At 45.4% G+C, this 14,064-nt stretch overlaps 4 protein-coding genes across 4 annotated transcripts; 2 read left to right on the forward strand and 2 right to left on the reverse strand.

Moving 5' to 3' along the window:
- Window positions 1–969: 969 nt before the first annotated feature.
- Window positions 970–2,298, reverse strand: EYB26_006325 (uncharacterized protein; the record flags this gene model as incomplete). The annotated part of the gene is made up of 1 exon (XM_054265601.1): window positions 970–2,298. One exon carries the CDS (start codon window positions 2,296–2,298, stop codon window positions 970–972), a length of 1,329 nt encoding a protein of 442 aa, XP_054121576.1.
- A 699-nt stretch (window positions 2,299–2,997) lies between these two features.
- Window positions 2,998–4,236, reverse strand: EYB26_006326 (uncharacterized protein; the record flags this gene model as incomplete). Its single annotated transcript, XM_054265602.1, has 2 exons — window positions 2,998–3,856; window positions 3,908–4,236. The coding sequence occupies 2 exons, from the start codon at window positions 4,234–4,236 to the stop codon at window positions 2,998–3,000; spliced, it is 1,188 nt and encodes a 395-aa protein (XP_054121577.1).
- Window positions 4,237–4,815: 579 nt separating this feature from the next.
- On the forward strand, window positions 4,816–5,943 carry EYB26_006327 (uncharacterized protein; the record flags this gene model as incomplete). The annotated part of the gene is made up of 1 exon (XM_054265603.1): window positions 4,816–5,943. One exon carries the CDS (start codon window positions 4,816–4,818, stop codon window positions 5,941–5,943), a length of 1,128 nt encoding a protein of 375 aa, XP_054121578.1.
- A 729-nt stretch (window positions 5,944–6,672) lies between these two features.
- On the forward strand, window positions 6,673–9,603 carry EYB26_006328 (uncharacterized protein; the record flags this gene model as incomplete). The annotated part of the gene is made up of 1 exon (XM_054265604.1): window positions 6,673–9,603. The coding sequence occupies one exon, from the start codon at window positions 6,673–6,675 to the stop codon at window positions 9,601–9,603; it is 2,931 nt and encodes a 976-aa protein (XP_054121579.1).
- Window positions 9,604–14,064: the final 4,461 nt, after the last annotated feature.

Consider the following 14,064-nt stretch of genomic DNA (forward strand, 5'->3'; position numbering starts at 1 on the left):
TCTTCATGTATATAGAGCGAAGCTCTAACGAAGACTTTGAAAGGGCAAGCGATTATTCTCGTACAATCCTACATTTCTTGCTGAGAGACTACTTAGCAGATCCGGTCATACAATCTCCATAGTAATCGCTAGGTACTTCAAGCTTCCCGTAACCTAAACCCACATTCGGACCATCGCTCCCCCTGCCAGACCCCGTCTAGGACCTGACCTCTTTACAGGAAGCATAGGAAAGTCAATGAGTTTTCTGGTAAGATAGTTTTGTTGGGGTGCATCGGAAGCTAAGGCTGTGGTCTATCCGTAGCTAGATAGAGACAGTGTTTGTTTAGTTATACATTCCATACATTATTCAACGGATTTCCATTCACTTCCACCATTTGACTCCATCGTTCCAGTTTAGGTATTATATATCACCTACAACGATAGCATAATGAGCACCATTCCATCCCAGAATAACATATTTTACACGACTGGTGGATTTCCCCGTTGTGGTATGCCGTGAATGCCAGTATGGTGTTACGGGCTAGTCCCGCCTAATGCGCACTGTAAGGGCATATTAAAATAGAAAACATAACATGAAGAAAAGAAGGAGAGAAAACAATAAGATTCTCAGCTCGTACTGTGAAGGCTCAAACAATAATCATATTGGCAGCTAGAATCGAGAAAACTAAGCATAGGGAAGGAAAGAAAGAAACAGGAACATGAGGCTATTCCCCAGTCGCTATATCCGTGGCGTGCTCACGTGACAGTAATAACCCTCTTCCCGCAGCCTTACCCGCGTGCTCTGGATTCACGTGGTCGGGACTACGTTTCTCCGTCTCCGCAACCGCGCGAACGTCAAACCGCACTTGCTTCCGAATAACTTCACGTCCGGCCGTCACATAGTAAAACTATCCTTTTCTCGACCAATCAATTGACTAAGATCAATGCCACACAGGCTGACCTCGATCGAGCCCAAGATAGAGACTTTTCTTAGGCTGTTCCGTTTTCCGAATCTGATCCGTCACTATCATCGCTTCCATCTTTCTCTAATTCCTTCAGATCCGCCGTTTTATTGGGAGCTTGGTATGGCTTGCTCGCGGGAGTATTGGAACAGTCACGACCAATGTGCCCTGGTTGGAAGCACTTGAAGCATTTACCCTCCTTCATCAACGCGGCCCTAGCAGCATTGTCGATCCATCCTGAACGGTTCTTATTGGCGTCATTGTTATTGCCTCCCTTGGCCTGTCCGGTCCCAGGTGTGGATGCGCGACTAGCAGGGTTGCTGTTGTTGTTGGCTGTGTTAGAGCGTGCTGCTCCTCCACGTCGCTGAATACGGTTCTTAGCCAAATTAATCTGCTCAAGGCGGTTGGCAGTCTTATAACAGGCATTTACAAATGCAGCCCATCCCATGCCCTCTTCGTCTGCTTCCTTCATCACGGCGTGTTGCATCTCAAAGTTCAACTTGCGGTAAAGCTCGTTCTTCCATGAAGAAATCTCAAGTTCGGAGTCCTGAGCTAGCTGAGTGAAATCAGCAAGGAAATCCTGAAAACGCGTATCCTTCTTCATCTGCAGAATATAGAGCTTGTCCTTTGCTTTGTTCACACGGTTGACATCTAGGAAAATGGTTTTCAAGTGCTCGAACATGTCCTCTGCATCGGTAAAGGGGTTCGGTGAATCATCCCTCATCCGTGGCAACAGATACTTTGAAGCCCTTCCTTCGCACATGCGCTTCACAAAAGCCATGCGTGTTCCTGGTGTCTCATAGTGATCTCGGTTGTTGTCCAATGAAGCTCGCATGTCAATAAGCCACGATTCGAAGGTTGGTTCTGCGCCATCTGATAGTTTCAATCCTTTTGGCAACTTGATCGATTTAGGGGTTCGGTCGGTGGCATGATTCGCTGTTGCTCCTCCGGTGCCAGGTTCACTGCTCACGCGCAACTGTACCCTGGCGAATGCATCCCTGAACATATCGCGATCTGCTTCCAACTCCTGATGCTGACTCTGGAGCTGTTCCATGTTCTTTCGAACCTTCTTGTGTTCCGCTTTGAGGGCGTTAAATTCTTCTTTGAGGTCATCTTTCTCAGCTAGGTCCTCTTCGTGCTTCTGATACAGGATACAGTATTGCTTTATGATATGCATCTGGCGACGATACACAAAGTCAAAGAGTTGCTTGGGATTCAGTCTTGCTTCTTTCAAGAAGTCTTCTTCAGTGTAGGTGCCTTCCTCGGCAGTGACACCTTCTTCCTCGTCATGCCCTTCCTGTGGTGCTAGGTAAGAGAGACGGCGATCGGTTTCTAGAGCTTTAAGGCTCTCTATCATCTCGTTGAGTCGTGCTATGACTCGCTTCTATTCTCGGGGTTCGGTTCGATATGGTAATGAAAAGATTTTTTTAAAAAAAGGGTGAGCGTCTAGTTGCTGTTGACTGTCTCGCTAATGGGGATCAACGAGGTCGTCGTGCAGCTTGCTAGACGTGGAAAAGAAAAAGGAGATGCTTAGTTTAATGTGAAGGCTCAAACAATAATCATATTGGCAGCTAGAATCGAGAAAACTAAGCATAGGGAAGGAAAGAAAGAAACAGGAACATGAGGCTATTCCCCAGTAGCTATATCCGTAGCGTGCTCACGTGACAGTAATAACCCTCTTCCCGCAGCCCTACCCGCGTGCTCTGGATTCACGTGGTCGGGACTACGTTTCTCCGTCTCCGCAACCGCGCGAACGTCAAACCGCACTTGCTTCCGAATAACTTCACGTCCGGCCGTCACACCGGATGCATTTCCCAAGGGTGTTATCCTTAGGTGTCATGCTCAGCGCCTGTCCGATACTCGGGAATATCTTCACGTGTCGCACGTTCTCGGTGAGGGCTTGACTGCCCGAACCTATTTCATATGAGGTCAGCTCATAACAAGGATCTTTGAGTCAAATTTGAGATGCAAAGTCTCTATATTCGTTGAATCGTTGTCTTAGTCTACTTATGAAGTTATGACTGTGTTTCCCTTACGGCTGAAACTATAGGTACACCTAGGCCTGTTTAGCGAAACCGACCCGGGGATGTCCGGTAGTGCCACCGTCAAAAATAACGTACTGGGTCTTAAGGAATGTAGTACCGAGAATATTGTAGCCCGGGTGTAGGCTGCGCTGGATACCACCAAAGCAAACGTTACCACCAAGGTGAGTATACCTGATGTATTCAGGCGGAACGACAGCCTCATATGCACCAACCTTAAGACTGAAGTAAGGAATATCTTCCCTGCAATCAAAGACCCATCCACCATGCTCATAAGCATAATAAGCTGTGGTAATATGGGTGTAGTACCTGCCAATAATATAGTCCTCAAGGAGGAGAAGAGAAGTACAAGTATCAAGTATAACATAGAAGGGATAAAAAACAGAATAAACAGAACCAACAGAGAATCCATCCAAGGAAATATTCCAGAATCCTTGACTACGATCAACACCTATATAGCTGATCTGCCCAGTGTATTTGTGGGGGTCAATGTAGCCAAAATCGAAGCTACCAGGGGTTAGATGCCTGAGATAAGCTGCGAAGACTGGTATATCAAGGGTCGCCTTAACATTTTCAAAAAAAGTAAGCTGTGGTATAGGTTGTACCTTATTCAACTCAAGGAAGCCAAATCCCATTATACCATCTGTTACATACTTTGTAACCATCTCTGATGCAATAAGAGAGTCAGCTATCTCAATAGCCTGGTTAGAGCACCTAATATTGCCGACCATAACTTCATCTTTATATACCGTGCCTCCAACGGCGGTGCCATCAGCATATGTAACATGCCAGTAATAATTTGGCAGCAATATACCAGTGCTAGGATTATAGACACGAGATCCAGCATAAGGGGTGGCACTAGTCTTAACCCAGCTATATCAGTTAGTATGTATACTTATATAGAGAATAAAGATAAATATATACAAGTCAGAAGAACCAGTATCAAAGCTAACCAATAACTCGTCATTACCAACTTTAATGGGAGAAAGGTATGTAACATCAGTAAGATAGGGATTAGCGAAAACAGAGTCAGCCACATCAGGGTTACCAGACCTAGCAGCTAAGGTGATATAATCAGGAATATGAACACCATATTTAGTATGAGCCCTGGCGTATATAGCGGCTGGGTGGACACGAGAAATATTAATAGGAACTTGGTTGATCGAGAAACGATTACTAAAGGTGGAGGTAGAAGCAGCGAGGGCTAAGAGAGCCAAAGCACATATAATAGTCTTAGAGTTAGAGTTAACCATTTTAACAGAGATGAGATTAAAACTGTTATAATAACGAAAAGAAAAACCCAATTAATTAAGTAACCGTAACTTGATCTTTATACCTTTTAATGTTGATCCTGACTCCCGAGGATAATCTACTCTTTGCCGTCGGCTATGGAAGTAATAGTGGAGTGTCTCTTTCAGACCATGTCACCATTGCTAGAGGTACATGTGTGATAGTTGGTTCCCAAGGAGGCGTTCATTAAAGCGATTACTATAGGTAGGTATTGCCGGGCGGTGAGTAGAGCTGACTGTGAACTGGTTAGGTTTAACCTTTAACCAGAACCCAACACGAACCTAACCTTTTATTAGAGCTGGCACTGGGCCGGGTTGGTTGGGTTTTGGCTTGCAAGACTGGGTTGGGTCGAAGAATATAACCCAACCCAATAACCAGAACCCGACCCAACATAAAAGGTTGGGTTGGGTTCTAGTTGGGTTCTAGTTAAACCCAACCCACAGCCAGCTCTACTATGTAAATAATTAAATATCAAGTTAAGTCCACAATTGCCCTTTCACTCTCATACCTAGGGTAATATTATTATTAGCATCTGTGTCAAAATGGTTAATTGTAAGACTATCATCTCTGCTCTGGTCCTCTTGGTCCTTGCTACTGCTTCCCCTTTCCCTACTAATACCAGCTTCTCTATTAGACAGGTTGCTGTTAAAGCTCTATATAATATAGCCTTAGCAACCAGGTCCGATTGGACCGACTCCGCTATCGCTGCTCCGTTTAAACATGATATCGTATACCTTACTCCTATTAAAGTTGGTACTAGTAACTTGCAAGTTGTCCTTGACACTGCTTCTGGTAATCTATGGACCTATACTGCTGAAACCCCTTATGTTGAATCCCACGCTACTTATAACCCCGCAAGTGGCAGATTGATGAAGGATTATTACTGGAAGTCTATAAACGGAAGAGGCGTCGTTTTCCAAGGTCGAGTGTATCGGGATACAGTTTGTATAGGTCAGCATCTTACCTATCACGACCAGGCTGTTCAGGTTGTTGATGTTGTTGAACCCATCACACAGGCGCTCAATCCTAACAGACCATATGATGGTATTTTTGGATTAGCTTTCTCTACATTGAATACTATTTATCCTATAAAGCAGCAAACCTTCTTTGATAATATTAAGAGCCGACTTAATGCCCCCCTCTTTGCTGCATATCTTAAGCATGAGGCACCTGGTATGTTTGACTTTGGTTGGATTGATCTTAAGAAGTTTAAGGGGCCGCTTGTCTGGACGAATGTTGATGCTAGCCGGGGACTATGGAATATTTCCGTTGATGGATATAGTATTGACGGCGATTCCTCTAGTTCTATCCCTTTCTATGCTGCTATCGACACTGGTACCTCCCTTATTCTCCTTCCGGAGAGCATTATCCAAGCATACTACAAAAAGATTACTGGTTCCTATAAATATTATGCAACGGGTGGATACTACTTCCCGTGCACTATGACTACTATCATTCCTGACTTTAGGGTTAACATTGGTGAACATACCGCCGTTGTTCCTGGTGAATTCATGGTGTATTATCGCAATACTACCCATTGCTATGGTAGTCTCCAACCCAGTCCTAGACCCGACGTCAATTATCTCGGCGCTGCCTTCATTAAGAGCCAGTATATTATTTTCCATCACCACCCCGCAGGTCCCCGGATCGGTATCGCTACCCAGGCCTAACGTTTGCGTTGAGTAAGAGCGTAGCAGGGGAGGACTGTAATTTGGATGGGATACAGAGTCCTATACTCTATAGCTAATTGCTCGCAACCCAGGGAGCATTTACAACCCCATTAATTAACTAGCGTGACGAAGAAGTGGAGACGTAAGGACTTCAGACTAGTACTATAGTTAGAGGAAAGGTATGTGTTGGTTTAACTACGGTCCGTATCACGAAGCATAGACGGTAGTAAGGGCGATCCAACAACCCTACGGGGTGAGCCTGCTTATAAGCACGAATTCGTATGTATTATAATGACTGTCCCCCAGAAACGTAGGGGGATGGGGTGCTGAGAAATAAAGTGGGAACGTGTAACGTATCGTATTCTGTGTGTCTTGTGTGTCTATCTGAAGGGAAACTATTGGACATAGGTTGCCATACATAATTATGTGCAAGACTGTGGACGCTAATTTAGTAAGCAGTTCTCTTGGCAAATCCTTGTGATGAGGACCGGTTGATATCCAATGAGAGCAGCCGATTGGATTTATGCGCTGCAACAACCGCATCCGGGATAGCTGTAAAATATCGTCTGTCAGGTGCCTAGCTAGCTATATAAGAGGTTCCCGGATCGACCTACCACTGAGAGATTGCTCTGGAAGAACGCGCCTTGGACAGAAATTAGAGCTAGAGTCACTACCAGCTTACAAGGGGTTCCCCTGGACGGCTCAGTCCAGCTGCAGACGGATCGCCTGATGATAGCGGTCACAGAAGCAGTCTCAAAACTTACACCAAAGGCAAAACCCTCACCATACGCGAAACGATGGTGGACGACAGATCTAACGCAGCTTCGCCGTATATACACATACTGGAGAAATCAGGCTAGATCGCGGCGTAGAGCAGGATGTATAATCCATGAGCTCGAACAACAAGCACATAAAGCGGCAAAAGAATATCATGATGCAATCCGGAAACAGAAGAAGATACACTGGGAAGATTTCCTTGCTAATGATGCAAATATATGGCAGGCAACTAAATATCTAAAACCTAATAGCAGCTCATTCAGCGACAAAATACCACCATTGGTAAAGGCAGATGGATCTACTACCAAAGATAAAGGAGAGCAGATGAAAGAGTTGCTTGCTACATTTTTCCCACCATTACCGACGAGAATAGAAGATGAGGGAACTCGGCCACAAAGAGAGCCGATACACATGCCTGATCTCACTATGGAGGAGATTGAACGAAAAGTCTTTGAAGCTAAGCCATGGAAAGCACCCGGAGAGGATGGCCTCCCAGCAATGGTATGGAGGCAGCTCTGGCCAGTGGTCAAAGAAAGAGTATTCCGTATCTTTCAGATATCACTTCAAGATAGCGATCTCCCTTCCCAATGGAGAAATGCTAAGATTATACCGCTAAAGAAGCCGGCCAAGAAAAATTACGCGCTGGCTAAAGCATGGAGACCAATATCATTGCTCTCCACGTTGGGTAAAATACTGGAAGCGGTCGTCGCGGAAAGGATATCATACGCTGTCGAGGAGTTCGGCCTGCTGCCTATAAACCACTTTGGAGCAAGGAAGAGGCGCTCGGCAGAACAGGCACTTCTATTATTGCAAGAAGAGATCTATAAGGCCTGGAGAAATAGGAAGGTACTAAGCCTGGTCAGTTTTGATGTCCAAGGGGCATATAATGGAGTCTTCAAAGAGAGACTGCTGCAGAGACTCAAGGCAAGAGGAATACCTGACCAAATAGTTCGATGGATTGATGCTTTCTGCTCAAGACGCACAGCAAACATCCTGGTTAATGGATCTACAAGCGAACAACGGGAGCTACCACAGGCAGGCTTACCACAAGGATCACCACTGTCCCCAATACTATTCCTGTTCTTCAATGCGGATTTAGTACAACACAGGATAAGTGCCTCCGGAGGAGCAATTGCATTTGTGGATGACTATACGGCATGGGTATCAGGCCCATCAGCAGAAGTAAACCGGGCTAGCATACAAGCCATAATCGACAGAGCCTTGGATTGGGAAAGACGAAGCGGGGCAACATTTAAATGTGATAAAACGGCCATAGTTCACTTCACCCGGACGGCAAGCCGTTCAAGCAGCATACCATTCTTGATTAAAGGCGAAATAGTCGAACCAAAGGAAAGTGCAAAGATTTTAGGAATAGTGATGGATTCCCAGCTACGGTTCAAGGAACACATTGCCAATGCTGCTACCAAAGGACTCACGGCAGCCATGGCGCTGAGAAGGCTAAAGATGACTTCCCCACGGTCAGCAAGACAACTATTTAGAGCTACAGTAGCTCCAGTGACAGACTACGCTTCTAGTGTCTGGATGCATGCCTGTGGAGCAAGGGGAACACAATATTTAAACAGAATACAGAAACATGGAGCTATTGCAGTAACGGGGGCCTTTCGGACAGTAGCAACTGCTGTGGCTGAGGCAGAAGCAGGCATCCAGCCGTTCCACAATCGACATATGGAGAAAGCTATAAAACTACACATCGACATCCAAACACTACCTGAATCAAACCCCCTAGTCAAACTAAGGACTATCACAACCCAGAGGTTCAGGTCTCCGCTACAGAGGATAGCTCGAGCCCTAGAGACAACAACAACAACCGAGCGGATAGAAACTATCCAAGCATTCACAATATCACCATGGACAGCGCGTATACAAACGATACACGAAAAAGACGGGGAACAGACCATTCAAATTGCTAAGAAGGCAATTGGTATCCTAATTGCCACAAGTGCATCTGCTAGATCCGGAATAGTGGGTATAGGAGGCCATATAAGAGACACCCAGGCAGACAATAATGGAACCGACATATCCAGCTTCTCGATCACCCTGGGCAAAAGGACAGAGCAGAATCCTTATACAGCAGAACTAGAAGCGATGGCGGTCGCCCTAGAACGAGTCCCTCCTGGGGCATGCTGTAGATGGATATCTATCCTTAGCAGTAATAGATCCGCAGTGGCAGCAATCAGCCAACCCCGCCAGCAATCTGGTCAAGAAACCATCCAGCGGATATATAAGCAGATTGAGACCTTATACCGGCGAGGAAACGCAGTAAATGCAATCTGGATACCAGCACATGCAGATATCAACTTGAAACAACGAGCAAAAGCTGAAGCACAGAAAGCGACAGGAACAGAGCATCTGCCGGAGAAACAACCATCCCAAGCTAGATCAACTGCTATCAGGCTCGCCCTTGCGGAACGGCAGCTAGAATGGACTCTCCCAGAGAATGTTGGTAAATACTCAAAGGCTGTAGATGCAGCTCTTCCAGGAAAACATACAAGGAGCTTGTACGACAGATTGAACCGGAAAGAGGCAAAAATCCTGGCCCAGCTTCGGACAGGAATGACAGGGCTCAACAGCTACTTGAATAGGATAGGCGCAGCAGACTCCGATCTCTGCGCATGTGGACAAGCAAGTGAGACAGTGGAACATTTCCTATTCCGCTGCACAAAATGGACAGCGATGAGAGAAGGCATGAACCAATGCACAGAGTCGAGACGAGGTAACCTGTCCTTCTTCCTAGGCGGAAAATCACGCTCCGACCCGGATCGATGGCAACCAGACATGAAGGCCGTCCAGGCAGTAATCAAGTACGCAATTGCAACAGGAAGATTAGAACAGGAACCCGAAGCCGGACCTCCATCAACATAGGGGAAAGGAAGTAATCTATCCCTTCCCAGGTAGATACTGCTGCGGCCGCCGAAGATAGGACACCGCACACTTGGAGAAGATAACCTTTAAGACCATCTACTAGCCAACACCTTTAACAAGGGAAATTCCCCACCCTAAAAAACACCAACCGGAGAACCCGAACACCAAGCTGACACGGTACGAGAACAAATTATGGGCTATCACGAGTTTACGTCGGATCTGTGGGAAATGGATTATGTAATTAATACGCTAGTGCCCTATAGGCTTAGTGCCTCCGGGCGTAATAAACATCTATCTATCTATCTAGATAGACTCTAGTTAATAACAGAAAGAAGAACGTGGAGAACGCTCCATTAAGAATCATCATCCCCCGAAGGGAAGCGTACAACTGATATATCTACTACTGCTCACGATCCTTGGCACCCGGCTCTTCACCAAGAGTTCCATTACATGGTAGCATGTCCAAGGTCTGGGTTTGTCGGATAGCTTAACCGCGTCTATCTTCGAATAGGTCTGGCACCTCAGGGCGAACAATAGAATTAACACCCTATTGTGAGCAAGCAGTTAGTGGAATATTGGTGTGCTGTATCCTCGATTCTCGGGACTTGGACAGCCTGATCAACCTGTTCAGAAACGAGTTTTGGGCTATATAGCTACGTGACCCCGAGGGGACCCTGATTTGAATTGATTCTGATTTCGAATTGACTGATCGATGACACCGAGACGAGACGCACAAGGACGGTTTATTTCATCAGAGAATACCCCAGACGAATCTAGACAAGACACCTCACCGGAGGGCCAGTTGCAGAGCGAGCTTGCCAATATGTCGGGAGATAGGGCTAGTGGTCAAGAGAACCAGCAACAGGATGCGATTCCTGATTACCCTGGACCGGAAAACGTTCGGATAACGACCTTTGAGATAGAGAAGGTGGGCCGGTCGAACATAAAGAATTGGAAGCTGCGGATGCAAATATTCTTGGAAACACAAGATTGCTGGGATGTGGTTGAATTGACGGAGAAATACCAGAAGGACCCTGCGAAGGTTCAGGCCTTGTTTGCGAAGAAAGGGTGGAAATCAGCTAATGGGAGAGCGAAGCTGTATATTCTAGGGAATATTAAGCAGGACGATATCTCGACCGTTAGGGATTGCAAGCTAAGTGGTGAGATGTGGGCTTATATTCGGAAGAAGTACGAGCGGAAGACTCACGTTGATATTATGATGGCGATTCAAAGGATAGTGGATTGGAAGAAGTCTGCGGAGGCGAGTATAGAAGATTCGCTACAGCAATTGGAACAGCTGGAGGCTGAATTGCGAGATGTAAGCGATGGTCAGATCAAGCTAGGAGAGCTGATGATTCTGAATTTCTTCTTAAGAGGACTCCCGAAGGACTATGAAACAATCACTTACGCTATTATGGGAAGTGAAACAATAACTCGAGAGAATGTACTGTCGCGACTGCAGGTGCAGGAAGGCATTCTTGGTCAGAAAGAGAAAGTTATTGAATCTGCCAATCGAATCAGAGGATTGAAATGCTGGAATTGTGGGAAGGAAGGGCATAGAATGAGTGAATGCCCAGAACCACGAAGCAAGTCTGATTCGGATGAGACTGGGAAGCAGTCTACAAGGAAGAAATCGGACCACCGAGGCAAGAAAAACCATGGACGTGGACGTGGAGCCAGGGAAGGCTCAGGCAAAGACAAAACGCAGGTTAAAGGCAAGAAGAAGCCTTACCGCGGATCGGCTAGGAAAGCTGATTATGACTCTGATTCCGATGCTGGATCAACGACTGAGGATAGCGATGGTGAACGGGCTGCCAGGGTTGAGATGGTCTCCCCGGATGAGCAGGCCCTAGTCGCAAGAAGCAATGGTAAACGGGATGTTAGGATTGAGGAATCCTTGGAGCATGCCCTAGTTGCAAAGATCAGTGAAGAGCATGCGGAACTGATTGATGAGTCAGTTAAGCGAGTGAGGGATACTCGTTGGGTAATTGATGGTGGTGCAACATGTCATTACACTGGAGATATCAAATGTTTTGAGAGTTTGGATCGCAGGTATAAAGGCCGATTGGGAACAGTGAGCAAAAGTACCAAAATTGATGGAAAAGGGTTGGCTGTTATACTATTAGAGAATGGTCACTGTGCAAGAATTCGCGATGTTATGTATGTCCCTGGGATGAAAGGGAATCTATTATCAACCCAAATGTTGCATGTTGATGGAATATACAATTCTCATAAGGAGAATGGGTATCGATTCTACCGGGAGGACCGGAAGACATTGGCAACGGGTTATAATATTGGACGGACAAGCTATCTAGGTACAGTAAGGTATCAAGATGCTTTGTTAACAAAATCGCAAGGCCAAAATAGGGAATTTATGGCATTCTTGGCACAAGAGAAGCAACCAGACTGGGAATTACTACATCGGCGCTTTGGTCATGCTAGAGAACGCAGGATGCGTAGACTAGCAAAGCGATTAGGGATAACATTTAAAGACTCAAAGGATTGTGAAGTGTGTATCCAAGCAAAGAGTGTTAAACAACAGAATAGGAATGCAGTTCCTAAGACAAAGAAACCGTTGGAAAGAGTCTCAGTGGATTTCTGGGGACCATACAGGAAAGGCGAAGGTAAAGAGGCTTACTACCTATCAATTACGGATGATGCTACTCGATTCTCGTGGATTCATATTACTGATAATCGACGGTTAGAGACCGTCTAGAGAATATTGTCTCGATGGATGAGGAGACAAGAAAGGGAGCTAGGGGTGTTCCTAGTTAACATTCGACTCGACAATGCTAAGGAATTCGTTGCATTGAAACCTTGGGCAGAAGATCTGGGGATAGATCTTGAATTTACAGAGTTTTATACACCAGCGCAGAATAGTGTTGCAGAGCGATTGAACCGCTTATTACTAGAAATTGCGAGATCCCTGATGATAGGGATAAATATTCCAAAGGTGTATTGGCCATATGCACTTGAAATGGCTAACTTTATTAGGAATAGGACTGTATTCCTGAAGGGGAGTAAGAAATCACCTTACGAGGCTTTATTTGGTGAAGAATGGAAGCTTTCAAAGTTCCGAGTCCCCTTTTGCAAGGTTTGGTTTTATATTAAAACAGACGATAAGCTCGAACCTAGAGCAAAGGAAGGGACATTAGTGGGCTTTACAAAGAGCTCAAGTCAATATGTCATTCTCGATCGCCAAGACAGGGAGTATAAGGTGACCAATCCCATCTTTATAGAAGACGAATATGGGTTCTTGAGTAAGGAATCTGGGGAACGTGGTGAAATTGAGACGTCACAACAGAAACCTTTTACGATTGGACAATCTATTGGACCTATGATCGAATTCCAATCCAACAAGGGCGCTGAGATTCCAATACAAGTTGATATTGAGAATGAGATATCTCATGATTTAATTCCGGAAGTCCGCACAACTGATGAGTTGATTCCAGAAACCCCTACAAATCATACATCAATTCCGGAATCATCTACGAATCCGGAACGTATATCAATTGAATCAGAATTTACACTCGCGCCAACCACTACTCTCCGTCGAACTGACCGAGTTCGAAAACCCACGCAGGCCGTTTTTAAATCTGCAGCAACTGAGGTAATATATAGACGAAAAAGCCGGCAAGGAAGACGTCAAGAAGCACGGGAGGCGAGTAAGGATACTACTTCTTGCACATCTCTTGTATAGGAGGCTCGTCTTCAGGAAGTTGCAAATCTAGCAGTTGCAATTAAGCTGCTATTAGGAGACGATGATGAATTTGCTTACAACGCTGTTAAAACTGAAGGGGAGATCCCTATACCACAAACATATGAAGAGGCAGTGAATGACCCAAAATTTGGCTCTCAGTGGCGAAAGGCGATTGAACTTGAAATCCGGAATCTAATTCGATTTGGAACATGGCGTTTTGTCAAGAGACTAGATCACAAAGCTGTGATATCCTGCAAATAGGTATTCGATATCAAATATCAAGCAGATGGGCGTATCGAACGATTTAAAGCACGTCTAGTTGCCAGGGGATTCTCACAACAGGAAGGACTTGATTTCGAAGACACCTTTGCCCCGGTTATACGCTTAGAGAGCTTACGAGTACTATTTGCTATTGCAGTAATATATAGACTTACTGCACACTTATTAGATGCAACAAATGCTTTTGTGGGCTCAAAGCTAGACAAGCAAATCTATATGGAAGTTCCAAAGGGCTTACCGAAGAGCCTACAGCCAAGAAAGGATGAAGTATGCGAATTACTTCAATCTCTATATGGGCTTCGACAATCTGCAAACCTTTGGTGTCATAAAGTCAAGAAATTTGTCACTTCTATTGGATTCAAGCCATCAACCGCGGATCCTGGTACCTTCATCAATGAACGAGGGACGATTATTGCTTTATATGTAGACGATATCCTGGTTTTCAGCAAGAATGAGAAAGCAATCGAATTGACCAAGGAAAA

This window comes from Talaromyces marneffei, chromosome 4 (genome assembly GCF_009556855.1).
Source record: "Talaromyces marneffei chromosome 4, complete sequence".
Lineage (NCBI taxonomy): Eukaryota > Fungi > Ascomycota > Eurotiomycetes > Eurotiales > Trichocomaceae > Talaromyces > Talaromyces marneffei.